This window comes from Bufo gargarizans, chromosome 4, assembly GCF_014858855.1.
Source record: "Bufo gargarizans isolate SCDJY-AF-19 chromosome 4, ASM1485885v1, whole genome shotgun sequence".
NCBI lineage: Eukaryota > Metazoa > Chordata > Amphibia > Anura > Bufonidae > Bufo > Bufo gargarizans.
In genome coordinates this window covers 14,743,213-14,757,208 of record NC_058083.1, presented here as the reverse complement: position 1 = coordinate 14,757,208, position 13,996 = coordinate 14,743,213, and the positions used below count along the sequence as shown (strand labels likewise).

General features: G+C 46.2%; 1 protein-coding gene across 1 annotated transcript in view; it reads right to left on the bottom strand.

Annotated features, from left to right (window-relative positions):
* Nucleotides 1–13,996, bottom strand: part of HS1BP3 (HCLS1 binding protein 3) — a 110,657-nt gene that overhangs the window by 74,258 nt on the left and 22,403 nt on the right. The window contains exons 3-4 of the mRNA XM_044290279.1: nucleotides 2,420–2,627; nucleotides 396–606 (exon numbers count right to left, since the gene is read on the bottom strand). Of these exons, the coding sequence (XP_044146214.1) occupies nucleotides 396–606; nucleotides 2,420–2,627 (419 nt within the window). The remainder of the gene's footprint in view (nucleotides 1–395; nucleotides 607–2,419; nucleotides 2,628–13,996) is intronic.

Below are 13,996 nucleotides of genomic sequence, written 5' to 3'. Positions count from 1 at the left end.
AGTACACTTATCTTCAGTAGAAAACGGATGACTGGGAACTCGGAAGAGGACAACACATCAGCTCTTCCAACTCTGGGCAGATAATATCAACCGCATAATATGAAGTGTGAGTCCAGACTAAATAGAGAGCAGTAATAACCACAAACTGCACCTGAGACAAGAGGTGTGGTCATTACCAACAACAACACTGCAACAAGTGAAAACAGATAGGCTGTCAGATAACCTAATGTGCAGCCAGTCTCTCAGATCTTCTAACCTCTGTCATAGGAGGGACCGTGACAACAGGCGCAACATGGTCAGGTAGTGGCGGTGTAGGGGCCAAACTGCTTCTAACGTTCCCTTTTTCATGTATATTCTTAGTTTTATGAGACAGTGCAGGAAAAATAGGAACTCACTTCATGATGCCAAGCGGGTCTAAATCGACCTCCTCCATCTCCTCCTCCTCATCATCTTCCTCCACCTCAGCTTTCTTGCTCGGCAGCTTGCTTTCTATCTGTAGAAGAGGGTCCTCTGCTGGTGTTTCAGCTTTGAAGAAATCTCCATCTTCTGAATGGTTTGCATACGGCCTTGCACTCTTTGACTCAACAAAATCACTAATGGCTGATCCTGAGAAGACAAAGGATATTTAATATCAGGGGCAAACCTCACATAACCACAAATGAATGACCTCGGCATCTGGAGATAGAACAACAGGTATTTGGGGATCTTTATTCTTGAGATAATAAAAAATTAAAAAAATTAAAACACCTTCAATCAGATCTGAACATTTTTCTACCTGTTCACATTCACACTGGTGCCCATAGGGGCAGTATTATAGCATTTAGTGGCCGTTTTATTTAACATATTCTATTTAGTTTCTTATGCCATCTTATGGGCTTGAAAAGTAATAAGCAAAACCCAAGAGGACGCCAGATATCACTTCTCTTACCCCTCCTCCTCTTGGCAATACTCAGCAGGAGCCGCAATGAACAACAGTACTCTCCTCCCAGATTAAACATCCAATGAATTATTTACATACCAAAAATCCCGATAAACTGTTAACTGCTATTTTAAGGTATTTGACAGTGCTTCTAGAATTAAAAAAAATGTTTTTTTCATCACTTTTTGTTCCAGCTAATCTGTGCTACTGAAACGGGACAGATTCACTTTCCTTCCCCCTCTGGCAGACCCTATGGAAGGATATTGCCATGCTACTGCATCACCCCCCCCCCCCCCCCAGTTGATCAAATGAGGTCATTTATTAAGACCAACGTTTTAGACACCGGTCTTAATAAAGCCCTGCACTGGCGGTGGATCCGGCAGAGTTATGAAGAGGCGCCAGCCTCACCTTAACTTCAGCATATCCACCGCCGTTTCTACATGTAAGACAGCTTCCGAGTTGTCTTACATTTAGACCATTTTCTACGCTTAAAACAGGCGTAGAAAATGATGAAAGAGACGGGCCTCCCGACCTGTCCCCTTCCCCGACCACTTTTTAGACCTGGCGCCAGCGGGGAACAGTCACAGATTGCGGCACAAGTAACCTTTGCGCCAGAAATACGCCTAATATAGGCATATCTCTGGATAATAAGTCACCCCAAAAGTGTTTGGCAGGAGATTGTATAATACCTACTCGGTATCTGTCTGGTTTCTCAGACCACATGGAAATGTGAGCTTTTGAGAACTGTTCACATGGTGCAGTGCTGTATGGGGGCTGTGGTTGATGTTGTGCCAGTGGGTTAGTGGGGCCCAGCACCAAGTAAGCTTGGCCCGACTGTCGGACTGCTGGCCCTCTCCACCTGCAGGTGCTGAATAGGTCGCCATGTAGTGCTGCAACAAATTAGTGTAAGGACCCACTCAAAAAAGAGACCACCGCATTTTGGTCAAAAATGATACAGGGTACCTCAAGCTTATGTAATATGCTCAGCAGCAATAGGCCACTGCATAGCATGTGGAGAAGCCATCCATGTTTTTTCTCTACAGTTTGCCATGTTACTGCAGAGTTCTGCTCCTCCGTCCTCCAAGCAGGACGAAAAGTGATTTCTATTTGCTACCCTGCGGTGAAAAGAGGTTGTCTATGCAGAGAACTGGCTGTAGGGAGAGTGATTGAGCATGTGTCAACCAGCACTCAGCTCCGTCTATGGACGTGCACATTGCTATACACTCTGAACACCAGGTGGCGTCATATAATGTAAGTCAATGTGATAACTCTTTACCAATCATTTTTGGAACAAGTAAATGTCACGCATGGTTGTTTTTTAGTAAACCATCAATTAATATGAAATTTAATGGTGGTACAATCCCATAATGATCTCATCATTTTAGGGGTCCAGCTTCTTTTTAAAGGGACATAGCAAGGAAAACATCACACTCGCAGCAGACATTGCCCCTCTGCATAAATATTCTTAGCGCCTGCTGAATTAGGGAAATAACTGCTGACCTAGGAAATCCTGAAGCTCTTGAGATGCCACCAGCTCCTCCTCACGGGCGATGGCCTTCACAATAGCGTTAAAGGTGGTTCTCCTCTCTCTGATATCCGTCTCCCCAACAAACAACACCTTCCGTGGAAAAGGGGGCAGAGGACACTGGGGGTATAGTGTGGATATTTTGTGGTAGAAGTCTTCAATCTCACTGTACTTTCTAGATATCTGCGAAAGAGAAACGATAATGGATGAGGAGGCCGACGGCTCAAGTATGATTAAAGGCAATAACGGCCTGAAATGCGCAAGAGGTAGTGTCCTCTACTGATCTGTTAGATCTTCAATGACGCTTTGCATGTTTTTACCAGATGCTGGATTATTTTTACATTTATCTATTTCACGTGCACCCTGCACCTCCATGAATATCTAATATATAAAGCTGTATGTGTGTATGTCTGCTAAAGGAATCCGCACTGTCGCACTTACAACCACAAAATTTGGCACACAGGTACATCAGGTGTCTGGGAAGGTTGGCACACAGGTACATCGGGTCTCAGCTCTCTAGGACCTACCGTTCCTGAGATATTCCCCAAAAATGCTACTATGGCACATCACATGACCTACATTACCCAATAGAAGCCTTCAGGTCTTTCTCCTCATACCCCAACTGCTTTACAGGGGCAGGGTGCTGTGGATGACACTGTTAAGGGAGCGGAGTGCTGTGCAGGTCACAGTTGAGATGGACTTAAATACCCCGCCCCCAGGTCCAGCTAAGCCACGTCCCGATCTGGTTAGGCCACGCAACCTCCCACTCCGCAGCTGACGGGGATTGAAACAATGAAGGTAAAAATGAACTTCTGTCAGCTGCAGGGGTGGGAGGGAGGGTGACTTTCTCCCTGCAGCTCACACTCAGACAGCACAGTGCTGCTGTCTGAGAGTGAGCTGTTCAAAAGGACATCCCTGTGTCGCCGGATACAGGAAAGGGAGTCTGAAAGCCAGACTGTCCGGCCTAAAACCGGACCTCTGGTCACCCTAGGGGCAGGTTGCTGTGGAGGTCACAGTTAAAGGGACGGCCCGCTATGGAGGTCAGTGTTAAGGGGCAGATTGCTGTAGAGTGCACTGTTAAGGGGCAGGTTGTTGTGGAAATCACTGTTAAGGAGATGGGGTACTGTGGAGGTCACTGTTAAAAGGGAGGGCCGCTGTGGAGGTCACTGTTAAGGGGGCAGGGAACAGGGAGGCCACAGTTAAGGGGACGGTCCGCTATGGAGATCATTGTTAAGGGGTGGGTTGCTGTGGAGGTCCCATTTTAAAAAGACAGGGCACTGTGGGGAGGGTCAGTGTTAAGGGGCAGGGGGCTGTGGAGGTCACTGTTAAGGGGTCGGGGTACTGTAGATGTCACTGTTATAGGGGATACTGTCGAAATCTTTTATCGACACACACGAACATTAAATGAAATACATGAAATATACCCATGCGAAGCCGGATCCTTCGACTAGTTTTCTATAAGTGGACAACTCTAGTGGACAACCATTAGATTACACGCTGAGTGGTCAGTCACCAGTTTTATAGTTCTTGAAAGGGGCTACAGGATTTAAAACGACCGCCTTTTTTTTAATGGACGCCCTCAAAGTCCACTGCTGAAGTGCAGCCACCCTCCATTTACAGCTATGGGAGTTCTGAAAATAGCTGAGTTTTGGCAGTCCCATAGGGGGGGAATGGAAAGGTGGTCGAGCACGTGTGGTGCGCTCTCCATTCTTCTCTATGGGAATTTTGAAAATACTGAGCCACTCAGGTTTTGGAACTCCCATAGCAGTGAATGGAGAACACACCACGCATGCGCGTTGTGCTCGCCTTCACTTCGGGGGCTCCGTTCTGGAGATAAGAGCAGGTCCCAAAGGAGGGACCTACACCTATCTGACATTAATGGCATATCCTACCGATAAGACATTAATGTCTTTGATGGGCATAACCCTTTAACAATAACAGAGCCTGGTTTACAAGTCTGTATCATGGGGAACAACGTGTTTTATGTGGAAATATAGGTCCAGTTGATGATTTTTACACAGCACTCATATTTTCTCTTGCACCATTTCTAATACCTTAGTGTACTGTGCTTTTCTCGCCAGCCGAGGGCTGCAAAGTAGAGAGCTGGGGCCATAGTGAATGTATTTTGTATGGTATTTGATCGCCCCCTGCTGGACATAAATATATAGCAACTAACGGAATTGCAGGTCACAGCAGATGATCAGGTGCAAAAAAGTGATGGGTATCGCAAAAGGGACGGAGTCTGACAAGAGCCTTCACGAAAACTAGAAGCACTCACTAACTGTTCGAGGCAGAAGCCCTCGGCGACCATCATGGTAATACTGTTGTGCTCACGGAGACTGGCTGTGCTGTCCTGGGCCACCCACAGGGCTCAAAGTCTAAAGGTGGCCGTACTTCAGGACCAGCCAGCCATATAACGTGTATTAGATGTTTGCTCGAAGTTCTCCACTGATACATTTTGCACACTGAACTTTACTGATTGACTCATTTGTCTTTATTAGTAATTACTCCGCAAATTGATTTGAAGTAATTTCATTTTAAATATTTTTTTTTTTTTTTTTTTTTTTTTACTTGATTTTTTTTCTTTAAAGGCTATGGACACCTATGGGGGCTAAAACTCAGTTTTCAAATTGGTCTTTTTTTAAAAATTTCTACATTTTGTCTTCCGCAGCCTCTGGTTTTCACGGCACCTGAAGGCTGCCCTGTGTCCTTCTCAGTTAATGCTCTGATCTGTAGTCCTTATCTCTGGTCTCCTGAGAGCTCATGAACACTCATTTAAAGGGGATCCGTCTGCAAAAAAAAAGAATTGAGCATTAAAGGACTTATCGCGATGACGGGGAGGCTCGCCCCCGTCACCGTCTGCTATTGGCTGCTCCCCCTGTCGCCGGATGTTTTGATCTGCGCAACGGGGAGATGCAGCGGTGGCTGTGTGGGGATCAGGAACAACGCGGGTGCCAGAGAGAAGGTAACTATAATCTATATGAGGGGCCCGGGCATTGGGGAGGTCACTATAGGGGTTGGATAACCCCTTTAATTTCCTGACAGATCTCACGCCATCTCTTCGGTTCTCCTGAACTCACTCTGATTACCTGGCTGCAGCGGTGATGTCATGTTGACAACATGTGACCAATGGAGTCAAGCACTAGCCTCATCAGTACACTGCTGAAGACAGTGATTGGCTGCAGTGGTCACCTGTGGTTGATGTGACCGAGTAAACAAAGTCCTACCCGTGAGAACTGGAGAGGCAGTGCGGGATCCGTCACATAATTAATGCTTAATTATTATTTTTTTGCATAAGGATCCCATGTGTTGTCCTGGTTTTCCTGAAGCCGGACAAGCCTCTTAAAGGGTTTCTGTGATCATAAATTACGTTATGTAGCTGACTGACATTAGCGATGGGCTAATGTCAGCAGCAGTGATGGTCAGATCGCCAGCGAACACATGCGGGCTGCCCTCTTTAGTAAGGTAGATTCACCCGGCCGGCGATGCACAGGTGAGCCCTTACCCGTGCCGGGAGCCGGTCTGAAATCAAATGCAGTCACCGAGAGCAGGCAGTTCCGAGAACAGCCTGATGAAGGCCCCCGGCAGCTGTTCTCAGAACTGCCTGATCCTGGTGACTGCATTTGATTGCAGACCGACTCCTGGCACAGGCACAGGTAAGGGCTCACCTGTGCATCGCCGGGCGGGTGAGTCTACCTTACTAAAGATGGCAGCCCGCATGTGTTTGCGGGCGAACACTGCGAACTGACCATCACTGGTCAGCAGTACATAACAGTGGGCTTTATAACTTCCTGCCTGCTGCCGTTCTATTAAAATAAACACTTTTAAAATATGCTAATGAGCCTCTAGGTGCTGTTAGGGCGTTGCTTCAGCACCTAGAGGCTTGGTTCACTCACCCTTTGGCACGCCCAGGTCCCTTTGATTGACTTGCGATTTCTCCTCTTTGTCCAGGAAATCCCGCGCCTGCGCCGTCCCGTTTACTATTTGGCGCAGGCGCAGTGAGTGAAGGACGCACTCCCGCTGCCGGCCTCCCTCACTCACCTGCGCCGGCCCATCTAGTATTCTGCGCAGGCGCAGTGAGTGGACGCGCTCCGAGCGCACTGCGCAGGTGCAGTGAGGGAGGCCAGGAGCAGGAGCACGTCCTTCACTCACTGCGCCAAATAGTAAACGGGACGGCGCAGGCGCTGGATTTCCTGGACGAAGAGGAGAAATCGCAAGCCAATCAAAAGGGACCTGGGGCATGCCAAAGGGTGCGTGAACCAAGCCTCTAGGTGCTGAAGCAACGCCCTAATAGCACCTAGAGCCTCATTAGCATATTTTAAAAGTGTTTATTTTCAGAGAACGGCGGCAGGCAGGAAGTTATAAAGCCCACTGTTATGTACTGCTGACATTAGCCCATCGCTACATAACGTTATTTCTCATGACAGAAACCCTTTAAGCTGAAGTCTGAAGATGAACCTTGGCCTTTAGAACTTTGGGAGACATTTATCAGAACTGGTGTAAAGTAGAACTGGTTTAGTTCTCCATGGCAACCAATCAGATTCCACCTTTCATTTTTCAGCGCTCCTTTGGAAAATGAAAGGTGGAATCTGATTGGTTGCTATGGGCCCTCGTTTAAGGCCCTGTTTTGTTTTTGCCATGGATTTAAGCATATTGTTCACATGGAAATCCACTGGGGAAAAAAAAAAAAACACCAAACACAATTTTCAATGCTTTCATGTCATAGGAATTTTTTTTTAGAAAATGTTACATTTTTGGTGCGGTTTTCACACGCAGATTAGCCTCACTGAAAGGAGGAGGAGGAGTGAACTAACAGTCTGTCTTCTTCTTCATGCCTTTAGACACCCTAAGTGGAAAATGGACAACCCCTTTAAGGCCAAAAGGCTTTCTGTAGCTTACTGTAATAGCTGGTTCACAATGAGAAGAGTCATTATAAAGGTACAGTAAGGTATATGACAGTCCTATCCTACTACGTAAGGACCTGAAGAAGGCAGGATAGTAATAAGGGCTCATGTACAGGACTGTATTTATTTTGCGCTAAAAATACGGATGATGTCAGTGAGACATCCATATTGCATCAGTATTTTTTTCCGGATCCATTGTAACAATGCCTATCCTTGTCCGGAAAACAGACAATCATAGGACATGTACTATCTATCTTTTTTGCGGAACAGCCACACGGATATATGGAAACGGAATGCACACATTTTGGGGTTTTTTTTGCGGTTCCGCATACAGGCTGCATGAGCCCTAACTCTGTACACACAGGTAAGGTTCTGCACTGACAATACATGGTCTCCAATATGGCCGTCCCAAATGGGAATGTTCTTAAAAAAAAAACACTTACATTAACAAAAAAAACACACCGGACAACCACATTATTTCTCTTCTACAGACATTTTAAGGAAGCTAAAATTACATACAGGAGAAATCACATAAAACTGGAAATTCCTTTAAAGTGGCTGCCCTACTATGCTTGGCCAAGAGCGCACCGGCTGGTAGTCCTCAGCTAGACGATTTAAAGGGCATCCGTCAGCAGATTTGTACCTATGAAACTGGCTGACCTGTTACATGTGCACTAGTTTTTTTCTTAAAGGGGTTATCCCATGAATACTGTAAAAAATGAAAATCATCACATAGTACATGAAAATCTCTTTCTAACAAAGCTAGAACCAGCCCAGTACCTCACATGGATCCAGAGATCTCCATTCATTGCTTTGCTAGATTTATATCAAGCTGACGGCTCAAGGGGAGTGTCTTTTCTGCTGCGGCTCAGGGGGCGTGTCCATGCTCTCCCTATCACAGCTCAGGGGGCGTGTCTCAGCTCTCCCTATCACAGCTCAGGGGGCAGTTGAAGGATAAAACAGAGCATGTGCGGCCATCTCAGTGAGCAGGACAAAGAAATAAGAAAAAGAAAAAACAACAGGTGGCGCTGTACAGATACATTTTATTGAATAACTCAGTGGCTATGCTACATTTTTAATGACATGCAATTACAAAAGTATTCAGATCCAGGAGTTGGTTTGAAAATTGTAAACTATTTTTCATGGGACAACCCTTTTAACCGCCTCCGGACCGCCTAACGCAGATGTGCGGTCCGGAGGCGGCAGCCCTGCGCAGAGTGACGCATATACGCGTCATCTCGCGAGGGCCGAGATTTCCTGTGAACGCGCGCACACAGGCGCGCGTGTTCACAGGATCGGAAGGTAAGAGAGTGGATCTCCAGCCTGCCAGCGGCGATCGCTCGCTGGCAGGCTGGAGATGTGATTTTTTTTAACCCCTAACAGGTATATTAGACGCTGTTTTGATAACAGCGTCTAATATACCTGCTACCTGGTCCTCAGGTGGTCCCTTTTGTTTGGATCGACCACCAGAGGACACAGGTAGCTGTGTAAAAGTACCACAAAACACTACACTACACCCCCCCCCCCCCCCCCCTTGTCACTTATTAACCCCTTATGAACCCCTGATCACCCCATATAGACTCCCTGATCACCCCCCTGTCATTGATCACCCCCTTGTCAGGCTCCGTTCAGACGTCTGTATGATTTTTACGGATCCACGGATACATGGATCGGATCCGCAAAACGCATACGGACGTCTGAATGGAGCCTTACAGGGGGGTGATCAATGACAGGCTGGTGATCACCCATATAGATTCCCTGATCACCCCCTGTCATTGATCACACCCCTGTCATTGATCACCCCCCTGTCAGGCTCCGTTCAGACGTCCGTATGATTTTTACGGATCCACGGATACATGGATAGGATCCGCAAAACGCATACGGACGTCTAAATGGAGCCTTACAGGCGGGTGATCAATGACAGGCGGGTGATCACCCATATAGATTCCCTGATCACCCCCCTGTCATTGATCACCCCCCTGTCATTGATCACCCCCCTGTCAGGCTCCGTTCAGACGTCCGTATGATTTTTACGGATCCACGGATAGGATCCGCAAAACGCATACGGACGTCTAAATGGAGCCTTACAGGCGGGTGATCAATGACAGGCGGGTGATCACCCATATAGATTCCCTGATCAACCCCTGTCATTGATCAACCCCCTGTCAGGCTCCGTTCAGATGTCCGTATGGTTTTTACAGATCCACGGATACATGGATCGGATCCGCAAAACGCATACGGACGTCTGAATGGAGCCTTACAGGGGGGTGATCAATGACAGGCGGGTGATCACCCATATAGATTCCCTGATCACCCCCTGTCATTGATCACCCCCCTGTAAGGCTCCATTCAGACGTCCGTATGCGTTTTGCGGATCCGATCCATGTATCCGTGGATCCGTAAAAATCATACGGACGTCAGAATGGAGCCTTACAGGGGGGTGATCAATGACAGGGGGGTGATCACCCCATATAGACTCCCTGATCACCCCCCTGTCATTGATCACCCCCTGTAAGGCTCCATTCAGACTTTTTTTGGCCCAAGTTAGCGGAATTTTTTTTTTGTTTGTTTTTGTTTTTTCTTACAAAGTCTCATATTCCACTAACTTGTGTCAAAAAATAAAATCTCACATGAACTCGCCATACCCCTCACGGAATCCAAATGCGTAAACATTTTTAGACATTTATATTCCAGACTTCTTCTCACGCTTTAGGGCCCCTAAAATGCCCGGGCAGTATAAATACCCCACATGTGACCCCATTTCGGAAAGAAGACACCCCAAGGTATTCCGTGAGGGGCATATTGAGTCCATGAAAGATTGAAATTTTTGTCCCAAGTTAGCGGAAAGGGAGACTTTGTAAGAAAAAAAAAAAATAATCAATTTCCGCTAACTTGTGCCAAAAAAAAAAAAATTCTATGAACTCGCCATGCCCCTCACTGAATACCTTGGGGTGTCTTCTTTCCAAAATGGGGTCACATGTGGGGTATTTATACTGCCCTGGCTTTTTAGGGGCCCGAAAGCGTGAGAAGAAGTCTGAGATCCAAATGTCTAAAAATGCCCTCCTAAAAGGAATTTGGGCCACTTTGCGCATCTAGGCTGCAAAAAAGTGTCACACATCTGGTATCGCCGTACTCAGGAGAAGTTGGGGAATGTGTTTTGGGGTGTCATTTTACATATACCCATGCTGGGTGAGAAAAATATCTTGGTCAAATGCCAACTTTGCATAAAAAAAAATGGAAAAGTTGTCTTTTGCCAAGATATTTCTCTCACCCAGCATGGGTATATGTAAAATGACACCCCAAAACACATTCCCCAACTTCTCCTGAGTACGGCGATACCACATGTGTGACACTTTTCTGCAGCCTAGGTGGGCAAAGGGGCACATATTCCAAAGAGCACCTTCCGGATTTCGCAGGCCATTTCTTACACATTTTGATTGCAAAGTACTTCTCACACATTTGGGCCCCTAAATTGCCAGGGCAGTATAACTACCCCACAAGTGACCCCATTTTGGAAAGAAGACACCCCAAGAAAAAAAAAATAATCATCATTTTCCGCTAACTTGTGACAAAAAATAAAAAGTTCTATGAACTCCCTATGCCCATCAGCGAATACCTTAGGGTGTCTATTTTCCGAAATGGGGTCAGTTGTGGGGTTTTTGTACTGTCTGGGCATTGTAGAACCTCAGGAAACATGACAGGTGCTCAGAAAGTCAGAGCTGCTTCAAAAAGCGGAAATTCACATTTTTGTACCATAGTTTGTAAACGCTATAACTTTTACCCAAACCATTTTTTTTTTTTGCCCAAACATTTTTTTTTTATCAAAGGCATGTAGAACAATAAATTTAGCGAAAAATTTATATATGGATGTCGTTTTTTTTGCAAAATTTTACAGCTGAAAGTGAAAAGTGTAATTTTTTTGCAAACAAATCGTTAAATTTTGATTAATAACAAAAAAAGTAAAAATGTCAGCAGCAATAAAATACCACCAAATGAAAGCTCCATTAGTGAGAAGAAAAGGAGGTAAAATTCATTTGGGTGGTAAGTTGCATGACCGAGCGATAAATGGTGAAAGTAGTGTAGTGCCGAAGTGTAAAAAGTGGTCTGGTCATTAAGGGGGTTTCAGCTAGCGGGGTTGAAGTGGTTAATATATGCAAATGAGACGGTGGAGGCACTGCTATTCTCTGCAGCTGCCGCTCCCTCTGCGCTTGGATTGACAGGGCCAGGGAGTGAAAACGTAATCACATGCGTCTCTGTCAAAGTGCAGAGAAGGCGGCAGTTTTAAAGAGATCAGGCCATCTAGGTGTAATGGCAACGCCCACGTTGCTCCTAGAGGCTCATTTGCATATATTAAAACTTCATTTTTCTCAACAATGCCGCGAGCGTAGGAGCACGTCTCCGAGGATGTATGCACCTGGACACCCTTCGAAGTTACTGTTTAACAGGTCACTTATAGCTACACATTCCCCTTAAGAAAATCAAACTAGAAACGCGTTTGCTTGCCAGCTCACACAAGTGCCCCTAATGGCTCCTTTTCAAGGCTATTTTACTAAAGAGCTGCAAGTGCACATTTCTTCAGAGCAATCGCCCTGGCTGGCGTTCTAACAAGTCATTATTTTTTGGCAACCCCGAGTCTAAAATCCAAATGAAAAAAAAATATCAGGAGTAGTTCCTGCCAGGAGTAGATACTATTAATTTAATTTGGTGCGTTCCAGTATTAGGCATGGCTTCACATGTTTCATGGCCACACTAATGGCGATGGAAGGTCTGGAATCAATCTGAAGTCATTTGATTCTCCATCAAAATAATGAAAAAAAAGCCAATATTTGTAATATTATCCTAATTCAAAGAGCGTGTCGGGGCTCCACCAGTTTTTGATTTTTTGGGGGAGGATTTTTATATTTTTTACCCTAGGAGTTGAAAAGTTTAACATGTTGTCATTCAAGACAATAAAAATCTGAATACAAATGTGCGCTGTGTTATTATTACTGTCCCCGCTGTAAAACGGACGCTCCCGAAAGTATGAAGGAGACCTCATGGCTTCAGTATGCGCTCCCCCGGTGTTTTCATACATAGCTAAGCTATTTGTAACCTGCCAGCCTTATGTCAGTCTCCATCTGGAACGTCCCAGTTGCGTTGCGGCTGGCATCAGTCAGATGACTTCACTGCGACACACGGTAAAGAGTTACGCCGTGTCAGTATTCATGTAATTAATCCTAAGTAGAACTCCGGCTCCTCACACAGGCGGTATTAGCACAAATGAGTTTAACTTGGCAGCCCGCGGGCCAGATCTCCCCATGGTCTGACATCTCCAAAAAAAAAAAAAGGTCTCAAATGCCCAAAAGTCCAACATTTTCAGAGTTCAAATAAGAAGTAAGGGGGACAATGGTGCAGAAAAGTAGTCTTCTGTCATCAGGAGGCTAAATGTAAAGGGACATCTGCTTGGTCTGCAGGATTTTCAGCATGTTCAGGCCTGTAGAAATCCTACACAGAACAGGGATTCAACTGATGCTGATCTGTCCCATATTCAGCTGGGGAATGGCCACCAGACAAGCCTTTATCTTTTTGCCCTACTGCAGACAGAGACCAGGGGAAGAGGCGCCTGCTGCAGCCACCTGTCTTATAACCAGACACAGTCAGTCCTCAGTCTAGTGTAAAGGCTGAGGCCAGTCAGTCCACGGTCTAGTGTAAAGGCTGAGGCCAGTCAGTCCACGGTCTAGTGTAAAGGCTGAGGCCAGTCAGTCCACGGTCTAGTGTAAAGGCTGAGGCCAGTCAGTCCACGGTCTAGTGTAAAGGCTGAGGCCAGTCAGTCCACGGTCTAGTGTAAAGGCTGAGGCCAGTCAGTCCACGGTCTAGTTGTCACAACCAGACAGCTGAGAAGCTCTGACAGAAGCCTTTCAGAACCTCCTCCTTGAGTTTCTTTGTTGTGATGTTCAGTTCCTCATCTCGTTAGCCTCTCTCAGCTGTCATGTGGTTGGACTTATTGCATCCCTTTAAATTCCGCCCCATAATGCATTACTGGGCGGCTTATACTACTTCCTGGAGTGTGCGTGCATGCTGATCTTGTTTTCCAGTCTGCTACAAAGTTAAGTGCTGAACATTTATCTGTTATTTTCTGTTTGCTGGATCCCAGGTGACCCTGACTCCCTCCGTGTCTGGTGTAGGGAGCCGGTGGTCGTGTCCCCTCACTATTGTAGGGTGTTCAGGGGTTATATAGTCGAGGTACGTGGATATGCAACCATCCACCTCTGGGATCGTTGCATAGGCTGAGCAGCCAGGGAAAGTCTCAGGTCTTGTGCAGGGGTCTCCCTTATGGTTCCTTAGCTTTGGATCCAGTGAGTCATACATGCATGTTGCTTTGTCTTGTTTCCTGTACACCGTCCGTGACATTATAAGCCGCCAAAACCGTCTCAAGCATGGATCCGGTTTCACTTTTGGCTGAACGCTTCCAGGGTCTTTCATTGGAGGTAGCTGATCTCCGTAAGACTTTTTCTCAGCTTCAAGTGACCGGTTCAGCTTGCGTTCATGGAGTTTGTTCTGAGCCTACGATCTCGCTCCCGGATACGTTCTCCGGGGGTAGTGAGAATTTTGTGCGTTTTAGAGAGGCTTGCAAACTCCATTTTCGCCTTCTTCCCCATTCCTCTGGTG